The following is a 27,656-nucleotide window of genomic DNA, read 5'->3' on the forward strand; positions in this document are numbered from 1 at the left end:
CAGCTGCCCGGCTGCCCGGCTGCCCCGGGGCAGGTCCAGGACCCGAGCCGCGCTCCCCAGCGCCTGAGCGCCGGCGGCGGGGTGCCCCGCGCCGCCTGAGAGCGCGCGCCGCGCCCGGGCGGGAGCAGGGAGCCGGCGGAGCCGGGCGCCCCCGGGAGCGCAGGGTGCCCCGCGCCGCAGCCGCCGCCGGCGCCCGCCTCCCCGCTAGACTCGCAGGCCCGGCTCTGTCAGCCCGGAGCGCCGGTGTGCCGCGGGGCCGCCAGCCAGCCGCACGCCTCGGCGTCAGGGGCATGGAGGAGCGGCGGGCTCGGAGCCGCGCCCCGGAGCCCCCGAAACTTCCGAGCGGGAGCCCGACAGCGTCGCTGCTGCCGCCGCCGCTTAGCCTGCCGGCCTGAGAGCGGGACCATGGATGAAAGGTTCAACAAGTGGCTGCTGACGCCGGTGCTCACTCTTCTCTTCGTGGTCATCATGTACCAGTACGTGTCCCCCTCCTGCACCAGCTCCTGCGCCAACTTCGGGGAGCAGCCCCGCGCCGGGGAGGCCAGCCAGCCTGCCGCCCCGGGTCCCGCCCGCCCGGCACAGGCGCCGCTCGAGGACTGGGAGCGACGGCCCCAGCTGCCCCCGCCACCCCGGGGGCCGCCCGAGGGGCCTCGGGGGGCCGCGGCGCCGGAGGACGAGGACGAGGAGCCGGGGGACCCGGAGGAGGAGGAGGCAGAGGAGGAGGAAGAAGAGCCGGACCCCGAGGCCCCCGAGAACGGATCGCTGCCCCGGTTCGTGCCGCGCTTCAACTTCACCCTGAAGGACCTGACCCGCTTCGTGGATTTCAACATCAAGGGGCGCGACGTGATCGTGTTCCTGCACATCCAGAAGACCGGGGGCACCACGTTCGGGCGGCACCTGGTGAAGAACATCCGGCTGGAGCAGCCGTGCAGCTGCAAAGCCGGCCAGAAGAAGTGCACCTGCCACCGGCCCGGCAAGAAGGAGACGTGGCTCTTCTCCCGCTTCTCCACCGGCTGGAGCTGCGGGCTGCACGCCGACTGGACGGAGCTCACCAACTGTGTGCCGGCCATCATGGAGAAGAAAGACTGTCCCCGCAACCACAGCCATACCAGGTATTGTCCCCTGCCGCGTCTCGCTTCCTGCCAACTGCCACCCCCCTCCCAGCTCCCCCAAGTCCCGACCCCGGAGGCCCCGCGCTCACTGGGCGGCGTGCTGCTGGTTCCCCAGCATCTTCCAGCGGTTCGGCCAGAGGCTCTAGGAGGGGGATAAGGAAGCTTTGGATAGTGCCTGGCCTTGAACTCGCTCCCCCCCCACCCCCGTCGATTCCCGCCCCCGTCCCCCAAAGGTGATGGGAACCATCGTCGTGTGTGTGTCCTTCCTTTTGCCTAGCACGGTGTGGCCTCCCTCCCAGCCGATGCTCGGAGAACCGCGGAATGGCCAGGGGGCCTGGGTTAGACTAGCGAGGTCGAATCGTGTACCTAAGTGCTGTGAGTGGAAATTCAAACCCGGTAAAAGGCAGGGGGAGTTGGAGGTAGAGAGGCAGGGCGGGAGTTTTTCAGGCCTGGGGAAGCCAGAGACGAGTCTAGTGGCTCTTGGGTGGCTGCTCTCCAGCTCAGGAGACAGTCCTCTTGATGCCACTTTGAAGACACACGTTCAAATTCCTGCTGTACCTCTATAACCCTAATTCTGGAGATGGGCTTTGTTGCTGAGCAATGCCAGGGTTTGGACTCATGCTGTTCTCAGCAAGATTTCCAGTGTCCCCCAGGCCGATCCATCAACTCATTCTGAAAGTATGTGTTAAATGCCTACTGTGTGCCTGGCAGTGGGGTAAATGCTAGGTGGATTCAAAGATTTAATAAGTAAAATCCCTTCCTTTCAGGATAGACTAGCTTCCTCTCCCACCCCCACCCACACCCGCTTTTAAATAGTAATGCTGCTGAGAATTAGGGAAGTTTGAAATCTTAATAGCCAATGAAACTGCATACCTTATTAACATCCTCTGAGAGAGGCATGGGCTTAAGAATTTTGGTTGAATGTTCTTTCTGCCCATTGCAATTTGAAGATTAATCTGACATGCTTGCTCAAGGGACTAAAATATTAAACGCTTGGAATACTAGTTTATTGAGGTTTTTGTCTCAAAGGTTTCCAACAATTTGGTGCAAGGAAATAGGACTTTAAAAACTCAAGCTCAGTATGTTGATATCAGATAGCTTTTGCACCTGACATTATGGAAAAGCTTCATTTACTGGAAGCTACCCAGATTCTGGAATTCACCACCACTGAAGCATCTAATTCTACTTCATTTCTCCAAGAATGAGCAAAATTTCATTATGGGATTTTTTTTTACTCTGGTAGTTTTTCAAATACTTTCTCTCCTCCCTGCTCCTTTCCCTGTTTAATGGAAATTGCTTAGAATAAGAAACTAGTTGGACTTGGAATGAAAGCATTAGGCTCCTTCCTTAGGTTTTAAGGACCTTTTACTTTTAAAGATTTCTAATTGTGTAGTGTTTTAGATCCCGCCCTTCTATTTTAGCTTAAGACAATTTTTCAATTGATAATTACTTACAAACTTTCTACCAAAAGACATTATTATTTCATGAGAGAGAGTCTCTGCTACATTTCACCCCAAAGTGTACTTTTTGTATTTACACCTTTATGTATTAATTCCTGAATGACCCCAAAGAGTTTACTAGTCTGATTCCCAGCTTCCATTACACTTAAACTAGAGACTGATTATCACATAGAAACATCTAGTGATTCTTCAGTAGGGACTGGCATTATTTTCTATCAACGTATATAAAACTGTTAGTGAATAGATGAAGATTTTAGAGGAATTAGAGATTATGGAATCTAAAAATAATTGGATTTTTGCTTAGTGATGAAATGCTGCTGCTACAGACCCTGCGCAGATTACAGCAGTGAGGTCTTACTTCTATAGGAAATACTCAATATCTCTCTACTGTGTGATGTAGGAAAATGCCACCTTGGCTATTTGAACAAACGGTTTCTATTGCACAGTCAAGTGCTTTTCTTTGTTTAGTGATGGACTCATTTCTCTCAGAATCAGAAGTTATCAGATAATCACCTGCGCTGGTTTGCTTTCTTAAAAATTTTTTAAATTTTGTGGTAGTGTTTTTTTTGGTACCATTTTTTATAATCCTTCCTTCTCTTCGTCCTCACCCTCTCTTTCTTTCCCGGTATTCTCAATTGCTTTTCTTCTCTGGATACTTTAGGAAGGAATAGCTGTGGTTTATGCGAAGTGCCCTGCATCAAAAGTGATAGGGAAAAAGTTGAAGAGATGTTCAGCTGCACCTTTCTCACAGAGAAGATTGAATTAGTTGTCTGTCATGAGAATGTCTGTGTACAGCATTCTACAGTCAACTAGATGAGCTTGGATAATGGAGGGTCCATTTCCACAATGCAGAATGACAGATAATCTATTGCTACGTAATGGGAACAAGGTTCTACTTCAAATAGGGCTGACTCTGAGCAAAATCAAGAAGTAGATCATGTTGACTTTGGTGCCCTAGTCTCTTTGCTTTTGGTTCCCCCAGTGTCCCCTCCTTCCCCACTTCTCACAGGGATCAGTGTCCTTGTGGGTCATGTTGTATGTAAGAGCAAGGATTATCGAGTCAGATGGACATGGCTCTTGTGCTTACCAGCTGTGTAAGGTAGTAAGTTGCTCTTTCTGAGCCTCAGATTCTTCATCTTTAAATATGGATAATATTGGTACTTTCCTCTTAGAGGTGTTATGAGAATTAAATGAGCAAATGCATGTAAAATACTTGGTATAGTATCTGTGCATAGTATAGTATGCTGGTACACAGCACTCAATACTTACTCTGCAGGTATATAGTAATACTTAAATATTAGTTGCTAATTGTAATAGCAGTATTTCCCCTAATCAAGGCCTTTCACGAAAGGATGGGAGGTCAATTCCTTAGAGCAGCTCAGTGTAAATGGTTTACCTTAATTCGTAGAGATGCCATTTTATGATTATTTGTATAGAGACAGAATTCTAAGTTCAAAACATTAAGCAATAAATTGAAAATTATGGATGGCCATTTGGGCATCAGTCATTGCAGAGGACAGGATGGGAAACAGGGGTGGGAGGCCACAATATAATTGAGTACACATTCTGTTGGTGACAAGAAAAACTGGTTGGAATGGTGAGAGAGGAGTTGGGAACGTCTAGGACCAAAGGCAGAAGCAGGGAGCCAACTCTGGAAGGAGGTTTGTGGTAGAGTGGAAGGAACTCTCATATGGGTTATAAGGGGCCAGGAAGGGGCAAGGCTCTGGGGCTGGCAGTTTGGATCCAGTACAGAGGGCATTTCTGACCACAGAAACTGGTTAGAATAAGATAGGAAGCTAAGAGGAAGATGGCTTATCTGAATGACCTGTTTTATCATATTAGTGATGATTTCTTCCCATTCTTTTTCTTTCTTTTCTCTATGATTTATTTGGTAGGATATACTTTCTCATTATCTTTATACTTCCTTCATTATTGCAGTATGTTTCCCCTTTTTGTCTGCATACCCAGGTCTTTGGAAGACTCTTCTTTACCATTGTTGAGTGTGGATAAAATCATAGCATTTTACGGCTAAAAAAGACTGAAGAGATAATCTAGTTCCATAATTTATATGACAAATGGGTTATCTAATACTGAGGAGGTGAAATATGTCTAAAGTTTCCCCAGGGAACTCGTGTCTTCATTTTGATAATTTATATTCAATATTTTGCCTACTGTTTCTTCTGTTCACTATGACAACTATAGTGGAGAGTGTTTTAAGCACCTACTGTGTGCACCTACTGTGTGATAGGTCTAGGAATACAGTTTTGAACAAATAGTGTCAGCCCTCTGAGCTTGGGCCATTAGGCATGATGGACCTTGATCTTCTTCAATAAGTGGGTATCGCTCTCATTCTTAAAATGATGGAAAGAGATTCCATCCATACCTTTTGTAGGGTAGGATGGCAATTGTTTCCTTTTATGACCGCATTCTGTTGGTCCTGTTAGAGTGCTTGGAACCTTATGAACATTCTGTTAGATAGGGCCCTCTGTGTTGCAGATGATACAAACCTGACTCAAGCTCAATTCAGGCAGAGGGGAATTATTGACTTAATAACCAGAACACAGGAAAGATAGGGGTAGAGTTGGTTTTAAGAATGGTTGGAACTGGAGATTTGGGAACTTTCTCTCCACACCCCTTTTCATATTGAACTCATTATATCAAATTGGCTTATTCCATGAAATGAGTAAATGGCTATCAAATCTAATAGCTCCACCAGCTAAGAGGAAAGCAGGCCTTCTCTGAGTTCCAATTTAAAACCTTGGGGAATGACTCAGATTAGTCCAGCTTGGAACTTGTGACTATTCTTTCAGCCAATCAATGTGGCCAGGGAAATGAGGGTCTCTGACCCACTTTGTATCACAGAACCATCCCATCGGTAGTGTGTGTGTGTGTGTGTGTGTGTATCACAAGAAGGAGGGCTAGCATACAGCTTCTGGAAGACCACTGGGTTCTGGATAGTCCTTGTAACTGTGTTGATCATAGTTGTAAATAAGCCTTCAAATCTCTTTCACAGAACTTTTAAGAAAAATTTTGAGTCAAGCTACTACTCCAGTTTATTCGCAGCATCTGGAAATCATGTCATATGAGGAGTAATTGAAGGAGCTGGTGATATTTAATATGGAGATGGGAAAAATAGGAGAGATAAAAATTGCTTTCAAATACTCAAAGAAGGAAGATGTGGAAAGTGCAGGAGATTTGTTCTGTATTTCTCCAAAGGATAGAATTAGGATAAGTGGGATAGAAGTGATGGGATAAGGATTTCAACTCAGAGTAAGAAAGAATTTCTTAAAATTTATAACTGTCTACAATGAGAATGAACTCTTTTGTGAAGTGGCGTGCTCCCCAGCAGTAAACATTTTAGATGTAGCTAATTAACCATGGATGTTGTAGAAGGAATTTCTTCCTGGGGAAGGGCTTAGCCTGTGCGGCCTTTTATTTTAAGGTTCTGTGTTCTAATCGAAGCTGAGTTCACAGTATCTTTCTTCTCCTCTTTCTTGCCCTGTACAGAGAAAACAAAACAACCTCCACCACACACACACAAAAGGATTATAAGTGGACTAGTTAATTCTCAAAGATTTGTAAGCATTTCTACCAAGGAAACTTTTAGTATAGCACAGTCTGATGGTATAGACTATTTTACACATTCAAGGCCAAAAGCAATAAATAGGTCCTGTACGCTAGAACATCTGCTTCTTCATAACAAGTATAAAAAGGTAGGGTGAGAACATATAACACAACTTGCCGCAAAAAAGCCATAACCACTTTGGAACACCGTCTGGTTATTGCTTTTCCTTTAGACAGCAGGCTAAAATATATAAGGAGGCTGTAGAGCTCTGTTTCAAGGCTATCCAGAATAGTATGACCCATTCTGCTTTCTAAGGGATAATCTTTTTGATGTCTCTTCTAATTAGAAATGTGGAACTGCAAAGAAGGTTAAGTTTCACCGTCAGGTTTGTGTGCAGTATAAAACCAAGGAGATAAGAGATTATTCTGTCTATATGCCATATCCACTTATATGTTCATTACAGTGTCTCTTAAAGTATTGCTTCTGGTTCAAACCACTGATATTTGCTATAAATCAGAAGGAGGTTGAACTAAACCCATTCAGTTTTTTTTTTTTTTGAGTTGTGAAGATAAAACTGGAAGTGGTAAATGGTAAGAGATGATTTATCTTTCTGCATTTTTCTTGCTGGTTACCTTGGGATTTTTGAAAGGGTTGACTTCAGAGAAATAGAAATGTTCATGTAATAATTGGAAGGCAGGTAAAGTTAGCCACTAGCGATATGGATTTGCTTAATCTTAGACTCTTATTATTCCCCAAAGCTAATTATTATCATCTCATTTTGACTAAGGACAATCAGAAGCTTATGCCATTTGAAAGTTATTTATGCTTGATAATGAATTAAACAGGTTTAATTGAGACTGGCAAATCCTAATGTGATTTTAAGAGTCATGAAATAAATTATTAGGCCAAGAAATAGGTTTAGTATGAAAACAAGTAAATGCGGAACCCAAATTAATATTTTGTAGTAATCAATTATGTTGTTTTTGAGTTTGTTAAATTATGGATATCATAGATAAGTCTCTGTTGATTTTAATTGGCTAATATAACTGTTTAATTATAGCTAAGCATTTGACTATGTGTTGGGAATTATCCTAAATACTTGTTGAACCTAGACAAGTGTTATTTGTTTATATATTCCTCTAGCAAATACAGTTATTCAGTAAACATATGTAAAGTTCCCAGTACAGAGACTGACGTATAGATGTTCAATCAATGTCAGCTAAAAATATGCTCTATGTTCTAGATTACCTTTAAAAAAATATTGTCATAACTTGACAAGACTTTGGTTCTTTGAAAGATGGGATTATCAAGCATTTGGTGTCATCCCTCTCTTCTTTTGTCATGCAATTTCGAATTGTTAATAATTGCCTTTCATAATTAACAAGATATCAACTCCCCTTGTTCGCTAGAAGAAGAGTCAAAGTAAGTATCAAGCCCAAGGCTTATTAGAACATTCTAGAAGCTTTCTTCTCTTAGTATGCCACAGATCAGACATTCATTTGGGTACAAACAGATGTTCTTGCCTCTTGGGAAGGTTAATCTCATCGTTCATCCTCACTTCAGGGAAAAATCAGCCTAAACCAAGAGCATGAGAACTCTGATGTAGGATGGGAGGATGAGAAAAGTACCAGTAACGTAGACTCTGGATTATTACTGGTCAAAGCCCGATGGTCGAGGCGGTTGTGGTTAAGGATTATGATATTGGCGAGTAGTGGAAGGAGACCCCGAGTAAGGAAAAAAGTCCTCAACAGAAATTGGAGAAAATGACAAATATATCAGCCCCTGAATATTCCTGAAAATCGTGCTGATTCCCAGTTTGTGAATGTGATTAGGGTCATGTTTACAGCATGGGCTGTGAAGTCAAGGTAGCTCGATTTTAATCCAGTTCAACCACTTGCTGTCACATAACCCTGAATAAGTCAGTTATCTGCTCTGTACTTCAGTTTCCTTCTCTGGAAAATGGGAGGAATAAGAGTACTATCTCATGGTGAGTGCTAAGAATGCATGTGGCACTCTTCAGACAGAGCCTGACACAGACAAAGTCACTATTTTAATTCTCTCATGGGAGTCGTCTTACACATCTGCATTGTTTTGTGTGAAAATAAAATGATATGTAAAGCTATAGTGCCCTCTTTGAATCTGGAACTTTTCATCCTGAACAATGCAAAAATGGAACTGCAAAGAAGGTGTGCAAGGTGTGATGCAAAAGAAAAGCCATAAATGATAAAAGTGAATGTTAATTCTCGGGATACCATGGGCACTCAATGGGCACTTAATTAATGCTGTGAATAGAAACTTGCGTTCTTTCTTTTCTTCAGCATGTCATTTTATTTTTTATGGGATATTAATGAAACAGCAACAGAAATGTTTAAACGCATACAATTAAATTCATAAATGAAGCTATCCTGCAGTGAAAGTGAATTAGTCGCCTGTGGGCAATAAATATTTGTAGTTCATTGCTATTATTAATATACTACCATGCTTTATTGGTAAGTACTGGGTCATTTATTGTCAGAAGCTTGCATTTAACACTGTATGTTCACAGTTGCCCCTGCATTCTAGTTTTTTTAATAAACATAAGAGGGTAGAAAAGCTAAGCACCTTGATGTCCTCCATATTTATTTATTATATTTTATAGAGTATTTCTTTCAAAGAATTCAAGGTTATGGATGTATGACTGTAAACCTGGATGATAGCTTCTGTATTTTTTGGACTCTGATTAGGAACTTGTAGAATTGTATAGATTTACTTAAAAAAATGAAAACATAGACCCAGAAGGAAAAGTAAACATGACTTTAAACATAGGTATGTGGTAACTTGGCCTGTGTGTGGAAATCTGCAAGTAGGTTCCATATAACACAGTAAAGAACAAGGTGACATGTTAAGGAAGAGAGAACAGACAGTGATAATGCAGAGAGTAAGTTAGAAGGATGCTACGGAGGAGGAAGAGGAGAAGGACAAAAGTAGCCAAGGTGAAGAGTGAAATCCTTAAAGAACTGAATCAGAAAGATGGTGATATTGAGAGTTGAGGTCAGAAATGCATCTCGTATGCAGTGGTTTGTCTCATTAGTACATTTATGGGAAGTAATCACCTATCTAAGAGGCTATCTGATTCGCAGTGCTGGTGTATTTGAATGTGGCTGATGTTCTTTTATTTACTTATACATTATTCTTCTGTATCAGGTTGCTGTTTCAATCATTAGTAGCTGTATTGTAGGTCCTGGCAGCAAACAGAGGTACCACCTCTGGTGTTGCCAATGGACTAGTTACAGAGGTACGGACCGAGTAAGGGCACCGACATTGGACATGAGGTTCCTTACAACTAGTAACAAGGGAAGCAGTTAACCACCCTGGGCATGAAGTGGTGGAGCCAGGCAGGCAGTGTCAGCCTCCCACGTCTGCAGGCACCTGACAGGAGCTACAGTCTTGGAGGTAGGAAGGGCTTCCCCATAGGAGCTGTTTGTAGAAGGCAGCCACTGCCAGCAGCAAGGAGCTGAGGGGGGTCAGGGGAAGGAAATATCTTGACTCCTTTCTCCTCCCACCTGTCCGTCTCCTCCCATTGTCTTCCAGTGGCTGGATTTACCTGGAAGCTAAAGGACAAGCGAGCTCCTCGTTCCACATGGCTCACCAAGGCAGAGGAAGGTGGAGAATGGATTTGGGGTTGCAGGGGAAGAAGGGAGGAAAATGGAGAAGAACTTGCACAGTGACTTAAAATAGTTTGAAGTTTCTTCTAGTTCATTTTATGAATGCCCAGTTCAATTCTACATATGAGACTAAGAACAGATACCCTTTCTTTTAGTACCTGTACCACATATTTTCTGTATGGACCATTAGTCTCCACCCAAAGAATGGTGGATGCAGCAAAGGACACTCAGCAGGGGAGCCGTCACCATAACAAGGGACTTTTCACTGAGTAATAAAAATGATCTTAGATTTGGGTGTTTTGTCCCCGTAGTGCTCCAGAACTGACTGGTGATCGTGACACATTTGGACAGTTGGATCTGTATTATGATACAGAGTGGATAATATACATTTTGTCAATAGACTATATCTGTGTGAGGTACTTTATAAATTTGAAGTTATATAACAATATTAGTTAAGACATGACAAAATAATTTGCAAAACTGGCTCTAGTTTGCAAAAGCATATTCACAAGATGAGATGCTTTCTGTTGCTTAGATTTTCTTCCAAGAACATTAAGCACATTAAAAATAATATTAATGTGGCTTTAAGTCACTGAAGGTAACAGGTGAGGGAAGAAAAATATTATATCACACTTGAAACTATTCTAATGTTTTTAGTTTTAATTTTAAAGGACTTTTGAAACACTATTTCCATCTTTATTTGGGGGGAGATAGGATGTCCTTGAAAGTATATATTCATGCAACTCTGTGTACAACATTATGAACCTGGAATCTCCTAATATTAGATACTGAAAAATAGTTAAGTGAAGTTGGTATCTGAGAAAACCCCGATAGAAAAGATAAGAAAAGAACCATCGATTCACTGCTTTAATTTCTAGAGTCAAAACGCCATGAGCAAGATGCTATTCAACATATGAATGACAAAAGCAATTTTCAGTGCAAGGTCTGTACCTAGAACATCCATTGGGATTGGTGCACATGTGTTGAATTCGTTTCTCCCATCTGTAGGAGGGGATTTTGAGTTGCTGGGAACACCGTCATCCATGAAGAACCCACCAACCTCCATTCTCTTTCACAGCCCTTCTTATGCACAATACTTTTTTGTTGTTCTCTGGGACAGCATTTTGTGACAAGGTTAAAGTCAGCAGTAGTGTGTAAACAGGAGGATCATCTTCAGGCCCTTACCTCCATATGAAAGTTCCTTGCTGTGAGAAAATGGCCTTAGGGAATTGTTTTCTGCTGGCTATGAAAGGTATTAGCAATAAGGAACCTGCACTCTGTTCAACTGGATTTAAGTCCAGTTAACTTAAAGATTCTGGGAGAGGTTTCAGAGAACGTTTTCTTTCCCATGTGGCTTCAGCGAATTTGTCACTGTGCCTTTCATATAAGCCATGAAAGAGGTGGATTAATGGATTGTTCTATTTCTAATATTTCTATTTTTAAACATTTCTATCAATACTTCTCTTGATAAATAACTATTAAAAGTATTGTGTATAAAAACATTGGGCAACACAAAGGAACTTAGCTACATTGGAAGTGTCAAATTTATCCCATGATGCATTTTTAGTCTAAAAATATTTGTCAACTATCCTGGTCCATTCTTTGTCTTTTAAATTCAGACTTAAGCCTACAATACCCCACGGTAGATAAATTTCTTTGCTTTGAAAGTTTTATTCTCCTAGTTCCTTATGTGTGCTGTAAAGAATAATTAATATAATGAAAAAATCAATATCGTGTATAAATTATTTAGGCTTTACTATCATTGTAATTTTCTCTTCAACACTTATTGATCAGCAACAATTCATTTGTTAATTTCTTCCTAATAAGATATTCATTGTATTAGGCCTGTTGTAGTGCTGTCCCTGCACTTTCACAAATAAGTCATGAATTACTAATGATACATGGGACAAGTTAACCTGCTTGTGAGTGCTGTGAGATGGAAAACAGGCAAAGGCAGTCATTTGAGATGCTGTCCTATAGAAACCCTGTGTAGCCAGGCAACTGCTGATAACTAAATGAGCAGACTCTTGCAGGATATTAATTTGTACTTCAAAACTTAATGTGAACCTATTTTTCCAGGTAAAAAATGGTCTTAGCATTGGCTGATTCTGTCTCAACAGCATTTTCTAGATCCAGTAAAGCATAGAGGCAAAGAACCTAAGTTCTGAAACCCAGCTTTGGGTTTAAGTCCTGACTCTACCATGTATTACTACGTGACCTCGCACACATTGCGTGCATTCTTTAAGGTCTCAGTTCTCGATCTGTAAAATGGTGATAAAACATTCCTACCTGGTGTTAGTGTGGGTTTGCAACCTTGGGGACTTCCCTGGTGAAATCTGAAAGTGGCTCCGTACACAGAGGGCAGGGAGGGACGGAAGAAAGATGCAGATCAGTCCAAGCGGGTAGGTGGCAGGTGTAATAAACAAGGGAACTTACACATGAAGGTAGACCTCTGCACCCACCTGCTAGAATCTTAGGAGTTTATATAGAGGTTTTAACGAGGTTCAGGCATGTAGGGTGTCCAGATGGTCTCAACAGCACCCTATTCTCTCAAGGCTACGTTCTTGAAACAGCTTCTAGTGTGGGAATGGTAGATGGAGCATTCATTCCAAGGGGAGTGGGGCAGGAGCCTCCGATTGCCCGAGTCCGCTTTTGGGTCAGCCAGTTGTTGCATCCTTTAGATGACCTGCTCCAAGGATTAGCGATGAAGATCATATGAGTTAATGCACACAGACAATCACGTGTGCATGTTTCTTTTTTTCTTTTTTTTTTTTTTTGCGGTACGCAGGCCTCTCACTGCTGTGGCCTCTCCTGTTGCGGAGCACAGGCTCCGGACGCGCAGGCTCAGTGGCCATGGCTCACGGGCCCAGCCGCTCTGCAGCCTGTGGGATCTTCCCGGACCGGGGCACGAACCCGTGTCCCCTGCAATGTCAGGCGGACTCTCAACCACTGTGCCACCAGGGAAGCCCCTGTATGTTTCTTTTTAAATTCAATTTTAACTCCCTCCACAATTCTCTTGTTTGGGGGAATATAATAGTGCTCTGAATGTGTTGGTTATTCAATGCCATTTTGGCTGTTGCCCATTGGATGACTTTAGGGGAGTGGAAAACATCTGAGACCTTTTGGAAACCCGAAGGGATTCAAGTCCAAGAAATCAAACTGCCAAAGTTCATGGCAAAGAGAACATTTGCATCAGTGAATTTGGACCAGGGAGGCAGCTTGGTAAAGATCTCTACAGTTTTGATCAAGCAGCCAGGGTTTGAATCTAGGCTTCCTCATTGATTTGTTTACTTGTTTGTCATGTGGCTTTCCTGCCACAATGTAAGTTTCCTGACGATGGTGAGTGTTTTGTTTCCTTCTGCATCCTTGGTGCCTAGCATAGTACCTGGTACATAATGGCTGTCAAATAAATGAAAACAGGCATAAATAAATTCACAAATTTATTGGACAATTTGGATAAGAATATATGTCCTATCTCTGTTTTTAGATTTGTTGTGGATGAAGGAAATGACTGTGAAGGCACTTCATAAAGTATAAAGTACTATACAAATTTAAATTTACATTGACAGTGAGAATTCTTTCGACATAGAATGGAAAAGGAAGGGAAGTTGGATTTTGAAAGTGCAGTGCATAGATAATTCACCTTTTATAGAGATCTTCAAAAATCGGGAATGACAAAGAGGCAGTTGAAAAATATGCAGAGTACACATTCGGCTCAACAACTTGTTAAAGTAATGAGCAGTTTCTTTTAGAACAGGACATAATATATCTTAAAAGACTTGTCAAAATGTATAAGTCTTTTCCTTAGACCATCAGGAGACCTTTTTCTCCAGGGATTTGGCACAGATCAAGGTACGAAAGTTTTCCTTCTTTTCCATTGCTTTACCCTTTTGGGAAAGTTATCCAGGAGTTACTATTTTAAATTTTGTATTCATACTTTTTCATTATTTTCATATGATGGCTATGACTTATAGCTCTCAGTTAATAATATGTCATGATAGTGAGCTCAGAATGTAACTCTTCTTCATTTGAGCTGATTTAGGATGTGATAATCCACTGAGCTCTTCACTACATAACTTGATTTTGCAGCTAATTATGAAAAGAGAATAGAAAATAAAATCTTCCTGAGTCTAGAGTTTGCATTATAATACATATCTGTTAGGAGAATATTTTTCCTTGGTAATGAGTTAGTTTTTATACATGAGGCAATGCCTGGCCACTTCCAGGAGGATATATACATTAGCATGGGCAGAGACCTAGAAGCACATATAGCTCCTGGGCTAGGGTGGAGTCTTGGAATAAGACTTTCCATTCAGTAAACCTGTGGACAACCGCGAGAGGTGTGATGACTGTGGTCGGAGTCCTCAGAAGAACTGAGGACGGCATTTTTATTTATTGAACTCTTCTTAATCTTAACAGCAACCCTAGGAGACATAGAGAAGTATTTCCATTTTAAAGATGAAGAATCTGAATCTATTTATTAGGATGCCATCAGCTGCATTTAGCAAAAACTCAAATTCAAATTGCCTTAATAAGACATTTAAAATCTCATAACAAGCCCAGAGGGAATTGGTTGATTTTGTCTTAGTAACATTTTCCAGATCCAGGTAAGCAAAAACATAAATCCTGAAGGCCAACTATAGGTTAAATCCCAACTCTACCATGTATTACTATGAGACTTTGCACAAATTGCTAAATTCTTCAGGTTTATCATTGTGTAAAACAGTAATAAAAACATTCCTGCCAGGTATTAGTGATGAGGATCGTATGAGTTAATGCACACAGACATTTAGGAGAATAGCTGAAGCATAGTAAGCACCTATTAAATGTTATTTACTGAGGACCTGGGTGGTTTTACATCTTTATTCTGCCACCCTGAGCTTGATGACTTGGGCCATAGGATGCCTCCCTCATGGTTGTGAGAAGGCTACAGCTACACAGACAGAATTTCCTTCCCAAATGAACCATGACTACAGTGGAAAGGGTCACATTCCCATCTGGAAACCAATCGCTGGCATTAGGAATGGACCCTCCAGGATTCGTCCCTGAATATGGGGATAGGATTGCCCTCCCGAGTCACATGTGGACAGCAGAACAAAATGGGGGCTCTCCCAGCAAGGGAAAGGAGGGATGGATGTTGGAGAGGCTACCAGTAGCATCTCCATCCTGTCCTAGAAAGTCACATGGGGTTAAATATGAAAGCTAGACTTCCAACCCAGGTCTCACTTCCAAGTTCTAGCCTGTCGAGTATTCTAACCTATGTCTGCTAAAAGTGTTGCATTTCTATGATTGGTTCCAGAACTAGGATTATTTATTGATTTTTTTTCATTCTTTGGTTGGTTCAGTCAACTTCAACATACATTTATGGAGTACCTACTATGTGTGCATCACACTACAGTTTTAGGGAAATCAGAGGGAGAAGAAATAGTAATTATTGCCGACACATTTTGATTGCTTACTCTGCTCTAGGCAAAGTGCTTTATGGACGTAAGTACCTGCATTAAGTAGGTACTACTATCATCTCCATTGTACAGATGAGAAGATGAAGTTTAGGATATTAAGTGACTTGCATGGTTGCAGAACTAATCACTTGTGGAGCAGTCAGGTATTTTAATCCAGGCGTATCTGATTTTAGGACCATCTCTCTTATCCCTAGGTTGTGCTGATACTGTGTGTATTTGACAGCTGTCTGGGTAGGTAGTAAGAGTACCAGCAGGAGGAAGACAGGACCAAGGTCGACCTAGGTGGGTTACTATTATAATAGCCTCGTTTTCTAGTTTTTGTATTTCGTGCTTTGACATCTGGGGCCTTGCTGATGCTTGAGGGATTGCTCCTCCCAGGGTGAGCTAATTTTTTGCGATAGTCAATGAGCATGGCTGTGAGCATGCCTTCCTATGCAAACCAACCAATCCAGAGCCCATACATACAACTATTTCCTTTTTCAAGCTCTTATACTCCAGACCACTAACCCCCTTGCCCTAATCACCCCAGGCCAGGTATCAGACAACTTAGGACAACCCCCATTCCCCAGAGCCCACTGAAATTATTCAAACCAGCCAGTCCTGAACCCATTCACCCTGCTACACTTGTGCTTTCCTTCGGAATCCACAATAAAGGCTCTTGCCCACATTTCCCCCTTGCTTCCCCTGCCTCCTGAATGACCCTGCTGCTTCCCTGTGTGGCCCTGTGTGGCATTCTGTGCCTCCTATTTCTAGGTGTCTGTGAGTATAAACAACTTCTTCATGACCGTCATTTCTGTGTCTGCTTGTCCTACCATACCTGATTAAACAAATCCCAGGTATCCTTAAAACAGTCACCAAGAATGGAACTCAAACACAGGACAATGAATCTAGTTAATCAGAAGCACAAAAGTGATAAAAAGTGGATTCCAAATCAGTGTAGAAACCAGTTGTCAGAGTACAGGTGCAAGGTCAAGTTGAGACGAGGTCCAGGATTAAACTAATCAGTGCTCGCACATCCATGGTCAGGATCATGGATTGGTTATAGAGATGGGAGCAAGTCTTCAAGCCAAATGGTTCTAAGCTTTGGGAGGACATGGATGTAGGCAGAGGCAGGGAGAGAAGGGAAGGGTTGCAGAGCTGCAACACCGAGCAAAACCTGAGACAGCCAATCCCTTATAATTTAAACAATGTTGTAAAAACATTGCCTGGTTCACAAGAGAGATATACATATCTAATTTTATTTTGAAGTAATTTTCTTTCTATACCTAGGTAGCTTGATTGATTGGTTGATTCATGGTTATACATAGCCTAATACCAGGCACTGTAGAGGATGCAGATTGAGGAGAAGACTTGGTCCTGGCTCTCAAGGAGTGAAATCATAGTGTATGTAAGTCATAGATAAAATGAACTGGAAATATTTACATCACCACATTTAAGTCAATTCATGGTATTATAATTAGAACTAGACATAGAACTTCTGAAGAAGCTGCGCTAAAAGAAAGAGTGTGACTGTTTGCAGGAGTGAAGAAGGCACAGAATAAAAGAGTTTGAATTGGCTGAAGAGCTGAGTGATACTGGAATGGTTGAATGGCAGTTTATGGAAAGCCCTGAATATATGCTAGACTGAGGAAATGATTTTGATTTAGTATCAAATTTAGAATAACTTTAAATTCATAAACAGTGATGGTTTTGCAAAGATGTCTGTAAATTCGGATACTCTTCTCTTCGAGAGGTGAAGCCTAATTCCTGTCTTCACCCCCAGTATTGACTTCAGTAACTTGATCCTAAGGAATCAAATACAACTGAAAGGGTAAAATGCCACTTCTGAGGTTTGGTTGTAGAAGGACTGTGGCTTCTGTTTAGGTGTTCCTCTTTCTCTCTTTCGGATCCCTTGTCCTGGGTGAAGCTGTGTTCTGTGCAGCCTTATGGGGAGGCCCACATGGCAAAGAACTAAAACCTCCTGTGAGTGAGCTTGGCAGGGGGTCATTCAGCCCCCCTCTAGTCTTCAGGGACTGCAGCCTTGGCCAGCTGCTCGACTGCAGCTTTGCGAGGGACGCTGAGCCCTGTTTGAATGCTCACAGGAATGATAAAGCAAAGAGGGGTGATGGTAGGAGAGATGTTTTTAAGAAGATGAGAGATTATCTGATCACAGGACACAGGATCTCATCTATCTTCTTCCCTTTTTAACAGAAATGAAGGCCGAGCATTTGAGTACCAGATACAGGAAGGTTGGTGAACGGATAGTTGAAGGATGAGGTCGTTCTAAACTGGTTGCATCTCTTTTCTCTATGAGGCACGAAGCAAGGTCATTAGCTGAGAGTGGGGAGGAGAGGAAGGAATATTGGAAATTTGAGGAGAACAGAGAACGTATGAATAATTATCTCGGAAGTTGGGGAAACAAATTTCCTAGGGAAGTAAGCTGTCTGACAGCTTTAAGACCTGTGATTATAAATTTGAAACCGGTCCATTTGGCATGGGTCTGTGATTTTCTTTAGCAGCATGAAGCTGCTCTGGTGGAGGCATGGAGTAAGGACCCAGTTGGGTTTAACCAGGATTGAGGTTTTACCAAGGGAGGGGCAGGAGGGTTATGGCTGTTTGCCTGGAGGCATTTATAGTGCCAGATGGTGTAATTTAGGCTGGTTAGGAGAGAAGTGAGGCTGTAAGGGTGGGTGATGGATAGGAAGAAAAGTGGTAGGGCCCGCAGCGTTTGGTAGGATTGATAGTAGACTTCCGTGTGGGGGGTTGTAATAGGAGAGCTGGATGAGAGGAGAGGTGGTCAGAGAGCAGGGTGTGTGAACTTGAGATGCTGGAGGGAGGGCTATGACTTGTATGATCCAGGTGAATGGGGACCTGAAGTGGGGCAGGAAGTGATCCTGGGAGCTAAGAACGTTGAAGAATGGCGGGGTCACGATGTTGAGTGGATTATTCATGTGCATGTTGAAGTCAAGAATTATGATAAAAGTCGAGTAGGAGGGCTTGCCTGGTGGCACAGTGGTTGAGAGTCCACCTACCGATGCAGGGGACACGGGTTCGTGCCCCGGTCCGGGAGGATCCCACGTGCCGCGGAGCAGCTGGGCCCGTGAGCCATGGCCACTGAGCCTGCGCATCCGGAGCCTGTGCTCCGCAACGGGAGAGGCCACAACAGTGAGAGGCCCACGTACTGCAAAAAAAAAAAAAAAAAAAAAAAAAACCAGTAGGAGAGGAAAGTAGGGAGCCTGGTGAGGGAGGTCAGGAGGTCCATGGTGATAGCACTGTGGGTAAAAGGCGATGAAGAATGACACGTGGGCATGTAATCCTCAAGTCAGACTGCTAAGCTGTTGAGTTTCTCAGGACTGTGATGAATCAAGAAGGAAAGGGACAAAGGAGAGAGCAGAGAATATAAATAAGATAGAAAAGAAGTAGAGATAGGAAGTTAAAAAAGAGGTGGAAGAACCTGGATATTGCTCTGCCGAGAAGCGCAAACCTCCTCCTCCTTCAGTATCCCACTAGGGTCATAGGAACTCCAGGACCGTAAGTTCAGAGAGCAGCATTTCAGGAAAGCTTAAGTCTATGACTTCCACTACCTTTATATATGTCAATTAATCACAGTTATCAAAAAACAGTTTTGTCTGGCATTCTCTCTTTATGAGCGGAAATGTGAACGTATTTGTAAAGTTTTCTGTCTGAAAACACTTTTTATTTTAAGCCTTGGTGCCAGAGGGCCTGAGAATCTGTTATGTCCCTTGTGAGGCACAGTTCTGTCCCTATATTGCCGGATACATGAGATTTTCCGTTGGACAGATAACTTCAGAGGATATAGAATCTGACCATGGATGTGAGCTGGGCCCTAGAAGCCAGAAACAAACTATGACTCAGCAGATCATATGTCAGTATCTGAGTAGATAGTTTTTAGATAGTTTTCTGAGAAATAAAGTTTTCTTGAGGAGACAACTTGCGTTCATAAAGGAGGGTCAGACTATTTCAAACCACTTGTGGTTTTTTTGTTTTGTTTTGTTTTTATTTTTGCGGTACGCGGGCCTCTCACTGTTGTGGCCTCTCCCGTTGCAGAGCACAGGCTCCGGACGCGCAGGCTCAGTGGCCATGGCTCACGGGCCCAGTCGCTCCGCGGCATGTGGGATCTTCCCGGACTGGGGCATGAACCCATGGCCCCTGAATCGGCAGGCGGACTCCCAACCACTGCGCCACGAGGGAAGCCCCCACTTGTTGTTTTGATGAGATGCACTGGGAGAAAGGTGCATTAAGGGATGATTATTATGGTTTCCAAAAGATCACACACTGCTTATACATGGAAGGGGCCTTGTTCATAGATAGACTGGCTTGTGTTTTGTCTAAAGCTTGATTCTTTCCCCATTTGGAGAACTACTGACATTTGTTCAGAATCTAGTATCCTCTTGTTCTCTTTTGGAGAAGGGATGGAGGTGGTACAATAGTTACACTGGTGTTAATGACTTTGAGGCATCAGAAAGGTTTAGAGGGACCAAGGATGGACCTAGGAATAAGATCCAAAAATGGCCCAAGAAAGCTTAAATAGGAAGGTAGAAATGGCAGAGGGGTACAGCACTCAGTGTTTATTAAGCCGTTTCCCTTGATGTTCAGTAATATGACAGGTTTGGGCATGCAGAAGTGGCTAAGGCCCTGCTGATAAAAAAAAAAAAAAAGCTCTCTTTCTTTCTTTCCTGATGGAAGACAACAGTATGACCAACTAGGATACAGTGTGAGTCGGTGGGAAGTGCTAGGCCCTGTGCTGGGCACTGGAGATAAAGGATGACTGAGACACGGTCCCTGTTCTCAGGGACCTTACCGTGGACAGACTAAAAGGTGGGCAATTGTCATATAACGAGGGATGGGCTGTAAGGTAGGTGCAGTGCAAGCACAGTAAAGGGATCAGGCACAGCCTGCGCGGGCAGGAAAGGCTTCCCTGGAGGGAATGGAGTAACTATAAAGAGTCATCAGAACTCAATAAAGAGTGGATGATTTTGCCTAAAGGAGACGGCAAAGACTTCACAAGTTATGATTCAGGAACTGCACATGGCTTACTTAACCTTGTCAAGGAACTTCTCCAAAATCATTTTCTCACCATTCTTCACCCATTTGTGGCCAGATGTGTCTTGATGACATGCTGTTTGCTGCACTTCAACCAGTTACATAAGTGATTTATTACCCAAAATGTTGGAAGTACCAAAGTTTATGAAAAATGATTATATTTTTCTTTTAAATTACAAAGGACCTAAGGTGACCCGTGGGATTACTCTCGTGTTCTGTAATACTTTCTTGAGCAGAATATAAAGGGGTAGATTTATAGTGTGTCCTGAAGGAAAAAGGTTGATTACTCCGTTTTTAGCGTATATAGTTAGGAACAGATGAACAATACTGTTCAATTAGCATATAGCTTAATTACTTTTGAATGTGAATATTAAGGTGCATAACCTTCCTAGGCCAACTGCCTACCTCCAAAGACAATTTAAGGTGGATTACAGAATTAAAATAGGACAATTAAAAATATGAGTAAAACCAAAACAATTTAAGAGGAGCAGAAAAATGTGTGTCAGGTATGTAAGTTTAGTTCACTTGTGCAGTTAAACATGAACTTAAGCTTTTAATATCTTGCCTGCTAAGACAAAAAACAAAATACTTAGAGAGCTTTTGTCATTGGGTTAAGTTTGTCTCAGGGATAAAAACCTTTCTTTCTGACCTCTGGAAGGAACTTATTGCTTAAAGGGACATGTGATGACACCAAGAACAATGTTTTCACAACAGTTTTTCAGAAGATACAGAACAGTCTTCAAAAGGCCGTTACTTACATCAACTCTATAAAACAAAGATTTTGGTATATCAGCAGTAAGTGGCTGAAGAATATAATGAAAAAATCTTATTCACTGTATTGACAAAGACATAAAATACTTAGGAATTAGCTTTATTAGGGATCCCTACTACAGCACTTCATTGGAGATACACTTGAACATGAATGGAGAAATGTTTCCTGAATGGAAGAATCAATGTCGTAAATATTGTAAGTTTTTTATCAAGTTAATTAATAAGTTTAAAAATAAAAAAATCTACCAGGCCTTTTCTTGATAAAATCATTTTAAAATAAAACATTTTGGGGCTTCCCTGGTGGCTCAGTGGTTGAGAGTCCGCCTGCCGATGCAGGGGACACGGGTTCGTGCCCCAGTCTGGGAAGATCCCACATGCCGCGGAAAGGCTGGGCCCATGAGCCATGGCTGCTGAGCCTGCGCGTCCGGAGCCTGTGCTCCGCAACGGGAGAGGCCACAATGGTGAGAGGCCCGCGTACCGCAAAAAAAAAAAAAAAAAAAAAAAAATTTTGAAAAAGAAAATCACAGGATACCAGCAATATTAGTAAAGAAGAGTGATGGGGTGGAGTTACTCCCAGATATAAACCATGTTAGAAACAATAATTAAAACTGCATCTACTGATGCATAGCTAGAAATATACATAAATAGGATGGAAAGCCCCAGAAATTAATACAATTATATTTATGAATTGAATGTGTGATGTAGTAGTTATCACAGGACAATAGGGAAAGGAACAGTCATTTCATAACCAGTTTCCTAAAAACATTTAGAAACACAGCAGACTCTTTCAGATCCGTGTTACATATGACATAACAAATTATCTTCTAGATGAACTCAATAGTTAAACATAAAAAAGTAATATACTGTAAGCTTTGGGGTACTATAAAGTTGGGCATATTTGAGTGCCTTGGAAAGAGTGATCCTTTCCAAAGTATGAACGGATAAAGGAAAGCACAAGAAAAAGCCTAAACAATTTATCTCTGTTAAAAATGTGAAATGTGTACAGTGAAGACAACAGAACTGAATTAAAATGGGAAAGAAGAGGGCTGAATTTCCATGGGTATGGGTTGGTAGGAGTACCACAGATATACGTACACACTGGAAGATTAGGTTTTTATCTAGCCAAGGATACAGGGTTTTATTGTGATGAGGAGCAGATGCAGTGGATTCCAACAGCTGTCTTCTGTCTTTGGAGCTTCTAGTGAGGTGTGAGTGTTGGTGCCACTGGTGGACCCTATGGGGTCCCCCCAGATCTGAGAAGCTCCAGTCTTGCTTCCTCTCAGATCTCTCAGATCTTTTATCATCGGGGATTAAATCACCATCCAGGAATAAATTACACAAAAACTGATTCTCATAGAGTTACCATATGATCCTGGGCATATATCCAGAGAAAACTCTAATTTGAAAAGATACATGTGAACCCCAATGCTCACAGCAGCACAATTTATAATAGCCAAGACATAGAAGCTACCTAAGTGTTCATCAATAGATGAATGGATAAAGAAGGTGTGGTACATATATACAGAGGAATAATACTCAGCCATAAAAAAGAATGAAATAATGCCATTTGCAGCGACATGGATGGACCTAGAGATTATCATAATAAGTGAAGTAAGTCAGATGAAGACAAGCATCATATGATATCACGTATATGTGGAATCTAAAAAATGATAGAAATCAACTTATTTACAAAACAGAAATAGACTCACAAATGTAGAAAACAAACTTATGGTTACCGGAGGGGATAGCGGGGGGCAGTGGGGGAAGATAACTTAGATGTTTGGGATTAACATATGCACAATACCATGTATAAAATAGTGAAACAGGCTGATCCCCGGAGAAAACCATAATTCAAAAAGATACATGCCCCCCAATGTTCATTGCAGCACTATTTACAATAGCCAGGACATGGAAGCAACCTAAATGTCCATGAGCAGAAGAGTGGAGAAAGAAGATGTGGTACCTATATACAATGGAATATTACTCAGCCATAAAAAGGAACAAAATTGTGCAATTTACAGAGACGTGGATAGACCTAGAGACTGTCATACAGAGTCTCTCTTTTTGACTTTTTTTTTTTTGCGGTACACGGGCCTCTCACTGTTGTGGCCTCTCCCGTTGCGGAGCACAGGCTCCGGACGTACAGGCTCAGCGGCCATGGCTCACACGGGCCTAGCTGCTCCGCGGCATATGGGATCTTCCCAGACCGGGGCATGAACCCGTGTCCCCTGCATCGGCAGGCGGACTCTCAACCACTGTGCCACAGGGAAGCCCTTGACTTACTTTTTGAAGTAAGTCAAAAAGAGAAAAATATCATATAATACTGCTTATATGTGGAATCTAGAAAAATGATACAGATGAACTTATTTGCAAAGCAGAAATAGAGACACAGACGTAGAGAACAAACGTATGAGATACTGGGGTGAGGGGAAGGGGGGGATCAACTGGGAGAATGGGATTGACATATATATACTACTATGTATAAAATAGATAACTAATGAGAACCTACTGTATAGCACAGGGAACTCTACTCAATGCTTTGTGGTGACCTAAATGGAAAGGAAACCCAAAAAATAGGGGATATATGTATATGTATAGCTGATTCACTTTGCTGTACAGCAGAAAATGACACAACATTGTAAAGCAACTATACGCCAATAAAAATTAATTAAAAAATAAAATAGATGAGCAACAAGGACCTACTGTATAGCACAAGGAGCTATATGCAATGTCTTGTAATAACCTATAACAGAAAGGAATCTGAAAAAGAATACATGTATATATACAAAGCTGAATCACTTTGATGTACATCTGAAGCTAATACAACATTGTAAATTAACTATACTTCAATAAAAAATGGTTACTGAGGGGCTTCCCTGGTGGCGCAGTGGTTGAGAGTCCGCCTGCCGATGCAGGGGACATGGGTTCATGCCCTGCTCGGGGAAGATCCCACATGCCGTGGAGAGGCTGGGCCCGTGAGCCATGGCCGCTGAGCCTGTGCGTCCAGAGCCTGTGCTCCGCAATGGGAGAGGCCACAACAGTGAGAGGCGGCCTGCGTACCGCAAAAAAAAAAAAAAAAAAAAAAAAAAGGTTATTGAAAAAAAATAAAATAAAATTAAAAAAATTGATTCTCATAAATTTAAGGAGGCATTTACAAATATCAAGTTTTCCTGGTTCTTGAGCCAAACTCAATGTCCTCAGTGTCACAGCTTCTTTTATGAGCCGATAGCCGACTCAGAGCCCAGTTGTCAGTGAGCAGCGTCTTAGCACCTGGCTTTTCAGGACCCTAGAAAGCTCGCTTTCCCAGTGAACAGATTGAGGAAAAACATACAAAGTATGACAGGAAAGAATTAATGACTATCTTAAAGGCATTCAGATGGGTAGAAAAACTATTATATTATCAATAGATAATTGGGCAAAACTTAAGTACAGTTTTCTCATTAACAGCCTCAGTAAGTAAATAATTAGGGGGCTGGGGGCTTCCCTGGGGGCTCAGTGGTTGGGAATCCACCTGCCAGTCAGTGCAGGAGACACGGGTTCTAGCCCTGGTCCAGGAGGATCCCACATGCTGCGGAGCAACTAGGCCCGTGCGCCACAACTACTGAGCCTGCACTCTAGAGCCCGCGAACCACAACTGCTGAAGCTCGCGTGCGTAGAGCCCGTGCTCCACAGTGGGAGAGGCTGCCGCAGTGAGAGGCCTGCACGCCGCAGCGAGGAGTGGCCCCTGCTCTCTGCAGCTGGAGGGGGCCCGTGCACAGCAGCGAAGACCCAACACAGCCAAAAATAAATAAATAAAAAAAGAGAGGAATCAAAATAAAGTAAAATAAAATAAATTTAAAAAAACAGGAAAATATTAACCTCATCAGTAAACAAAGCAACTAAGATATAAATTAAAAAAAAATAACACACAACTTATACCTACAACATTAGTAAACATTTAAAAATGTAGACATAACATCCATTCTTCATGAACTTGTGGTGAAATGGGCTCGTCTGCAGCTTTGCAACCTTCCATTGCTGATATTTGGAAAATAGTGTGACTAAATATCAGGAATCAAAACACTGCCCATGGACATGTATACCAGGGTTATCACCTTTGGGCAGAGAAATGGAAAGCCAGGGAACACCTAGGACTCTGCATGGTAGGGGAATGGTTAAGCTATGGACAAAAATTGATGGAATATAATGCCCATTAAAATGATAATTATGAAGATCAGCATATTAGGGAAATTTGAGGTATTATTAAATTAGGACACAAAATAGTATCTATTCAGTGATGAGTTTTTTTTTGGAGTATAATTGCTTTACAATGTTGTGTTAATTTCTGCTTTATAACAAAGTGAATCAGCTATACATATACATACATCCCCGTCTCCCTCCCTCCCACCCTCCCTATCCCACCCCTCCAGGTGGTCACAAAGCACCGAGCTGATCTCCCTGTGCTATGTGGCTGCTTCCCACTAGCTATCTATTTTACATTTCGTAGTGTATATGTGTCCATGCCACTCTCTCACTTCGTCCTAGTTTACCCTTCCCCCTCCCTGTGTCCTCAAGTCCATTCTCTACGTCTGCGTCTTTATTCCTGTCCTGCCCCTAGGTTCTTCAGAACCATTTTTTTTTTTTAGATTCCATATATATGTGTTAGCATATGGTATTTGTTTTTCTCTTTCTGACTTAGTTCACTTTGTATGACACACTCTAGGTCCATCCACCTCACTACAAATCATTCAATTTCGTTTCTTTTTATGGCTGTATATATGTGCCACATCTTCTTTATCCATTCATCTGTTGATGGACACTTAGGTTGCTTCCATGTCCTGGCTATGTAAATAGAGCTGCAGTGAACATTGTGGTACATGACTGTTTGTGAATTATGGTTTTCTCAAGGTGTATGCCCAGTAGTGGGATTGCTGGGTCATATGGTAATTCTATTTTTAGTTTGTTTTTTTTTACAACTTTATTGGAGAATAATTGCTTCACAATGGTGTATTAGTTTCTGCTTTATAACAAAGTGAATCAGTTATACATATACATCTGTTCCCGTATCCCTTCCCTCTTGTGTCGCCCTATTTTTAGTTTTTTAAGGAACCTCCATACTCTTCTCCTTACTGGCTGTATCAGTTTGCATTCCCACCAACAGTGCAGGAGGGTTCCCTTTTCTCCACACCCTGTCCAGCATTTATTGTTTGTAGATTTTTTGATGATGGCCATTCTGACTGGTGTGAGGTGATACCTCATTGTCAGTGATGAGTTTTGTATCTCTACTGTCCAGTTCTACAAGGGAACATCATAAAATGAAAAAAATTGTGAAAGGGTAGGGAATTTTAATTTCATTCGTATTTTTTTCTTTATTATTATTAAATGCAGTGTGGAGTACTGGTTAAAAATGTGGTTTCTCCGATTTCTGGGTACATAACCCCGTTCTACTTACTAGTTGTGGGGAAAGTTACCATTTTTGTGCCTCAGTTTTCTCATCTGTTAAATGGGGAAAATATGTAATAGGACCTATGTTATAGAGTTGTGAGAATTACATGAGTCTATATTTGTAAAGTGTTTAGAAAAGTGCCAGGCATATATAAAGGTCTGTGTGAGTATTAGCTGTTAGTACACTGTTGATTCTAATAAGATATAAAAGGGTGTAACCCCCCCAAAACAAAATACTGTTCTTCTCACAAATCACCATCACCCAGGGCCTAATAAGTAGGCATTGACTTCTCATAAATCTTCTGTAGAGAGCAAAGCCTTTGGCACTGGACTGTGACTTCTTCTAGTGTAAGGACTCCGATTTTACCCATTTCTGTAACATGCTGGGTCACAGTAGGCAATCAGTAAATGTGTTTTGACTGAATTGCCCAGATATGTGGCTTTTTCATCATCTGGCTTAATAGTTAGGCAACCATAGGAGTTGTTCCTCCTTGACCTTGTGCCTACCTTTAGCCTCATGTCTCTCTATTTACTTCTGTGCCTTTGTTCATCCTACTGGTTTTTCAGGATTCATTTCAGGTGTCATCTATTGAGGCTTGGTCAAGAATTCTTTCTTGGCAGACATGCAACTCTGTTAATATGTCCGTTACAACATTTATCACATTAGAGTTCCTTTTTTGCATTAGTTGGGGCTCGCCTGCTTCCAAGTGACTGATATTAATCTAGTTCCTACAAAAAGTGATATTTGTTTAAGTTGCTGGCAGACCACAGTAACATCTCTGGACAATAAAACAGTAGTTTTTTGGATGTGTGACAGGTGTCAGGAAGATTCTTAAGAATCTGGTTAAGTTTGGGAACTAGGCAGCAGGAATGCCTGAAGCCTAGTTCTCCTTCATTGACATGACTACATATTCTCTTCATTTGTTGGCTTCTTTTATACTGCTACTACCTGGCTTGCTTCTCATAGCCCTAATTATAAATTTTCAGCTGAGAAATCTGACGGGCCCACCTCACCTGACCCACCTGGAGTGTGGGGGTAGTGGGAAGGGGTCGTATGGTGACGAGGTACACGTGGCTGTCTCCTAATCAGCAGAGATGGAGCCTGGGGCAGATTCCTTGAGAAGGGAACAGTAGCACGGAAAACATCTCCAAACACGTTTAACGTGTAGCCATCT

At 42.1% G+C, this 27,656-nt stretch overlaps 1 protein-coding gene across 1 annotated transcript in view; it reads left to right on the top strand.

Moving 5' to 3' along the window:
- Positions 1 to 405: 405 nt before the first annotated feature.
- The window catches only part of HS6ST3 (heparan sulfate 6-O-sulfotransferase 3), a gene marked incomplete at both ends in the record, with an annotated part of 664,060 nt that continues 636,809 nt past the window's right edge, over positions 406 to 27,656 (top strand). Inside the window, one exon of the mRNA XM_082602321.1 lies at positions 406 to 1,112. Within this exon, the coding sequence (XP_082458447.1) occupies positions 406 to 1,112 (707 nt within the window). The remainder of the gene's footprint in view (positions 1,113 to 27,656) is intronic.

The sequence above is a fragment of the Mesoplodon mirus genome (genome assembly GCF_964341445.2).
Source record: "Mesoplodon mirus genome assembly, chromosome: 17".
In the NCBI taxonomy this organism is placed as follows: Eukaryota; Metazoa; Chordata; class Mammalia; order Artiodactyla; family Ziphiidae; genus Mesoplodon; species Mesoplodon mirus.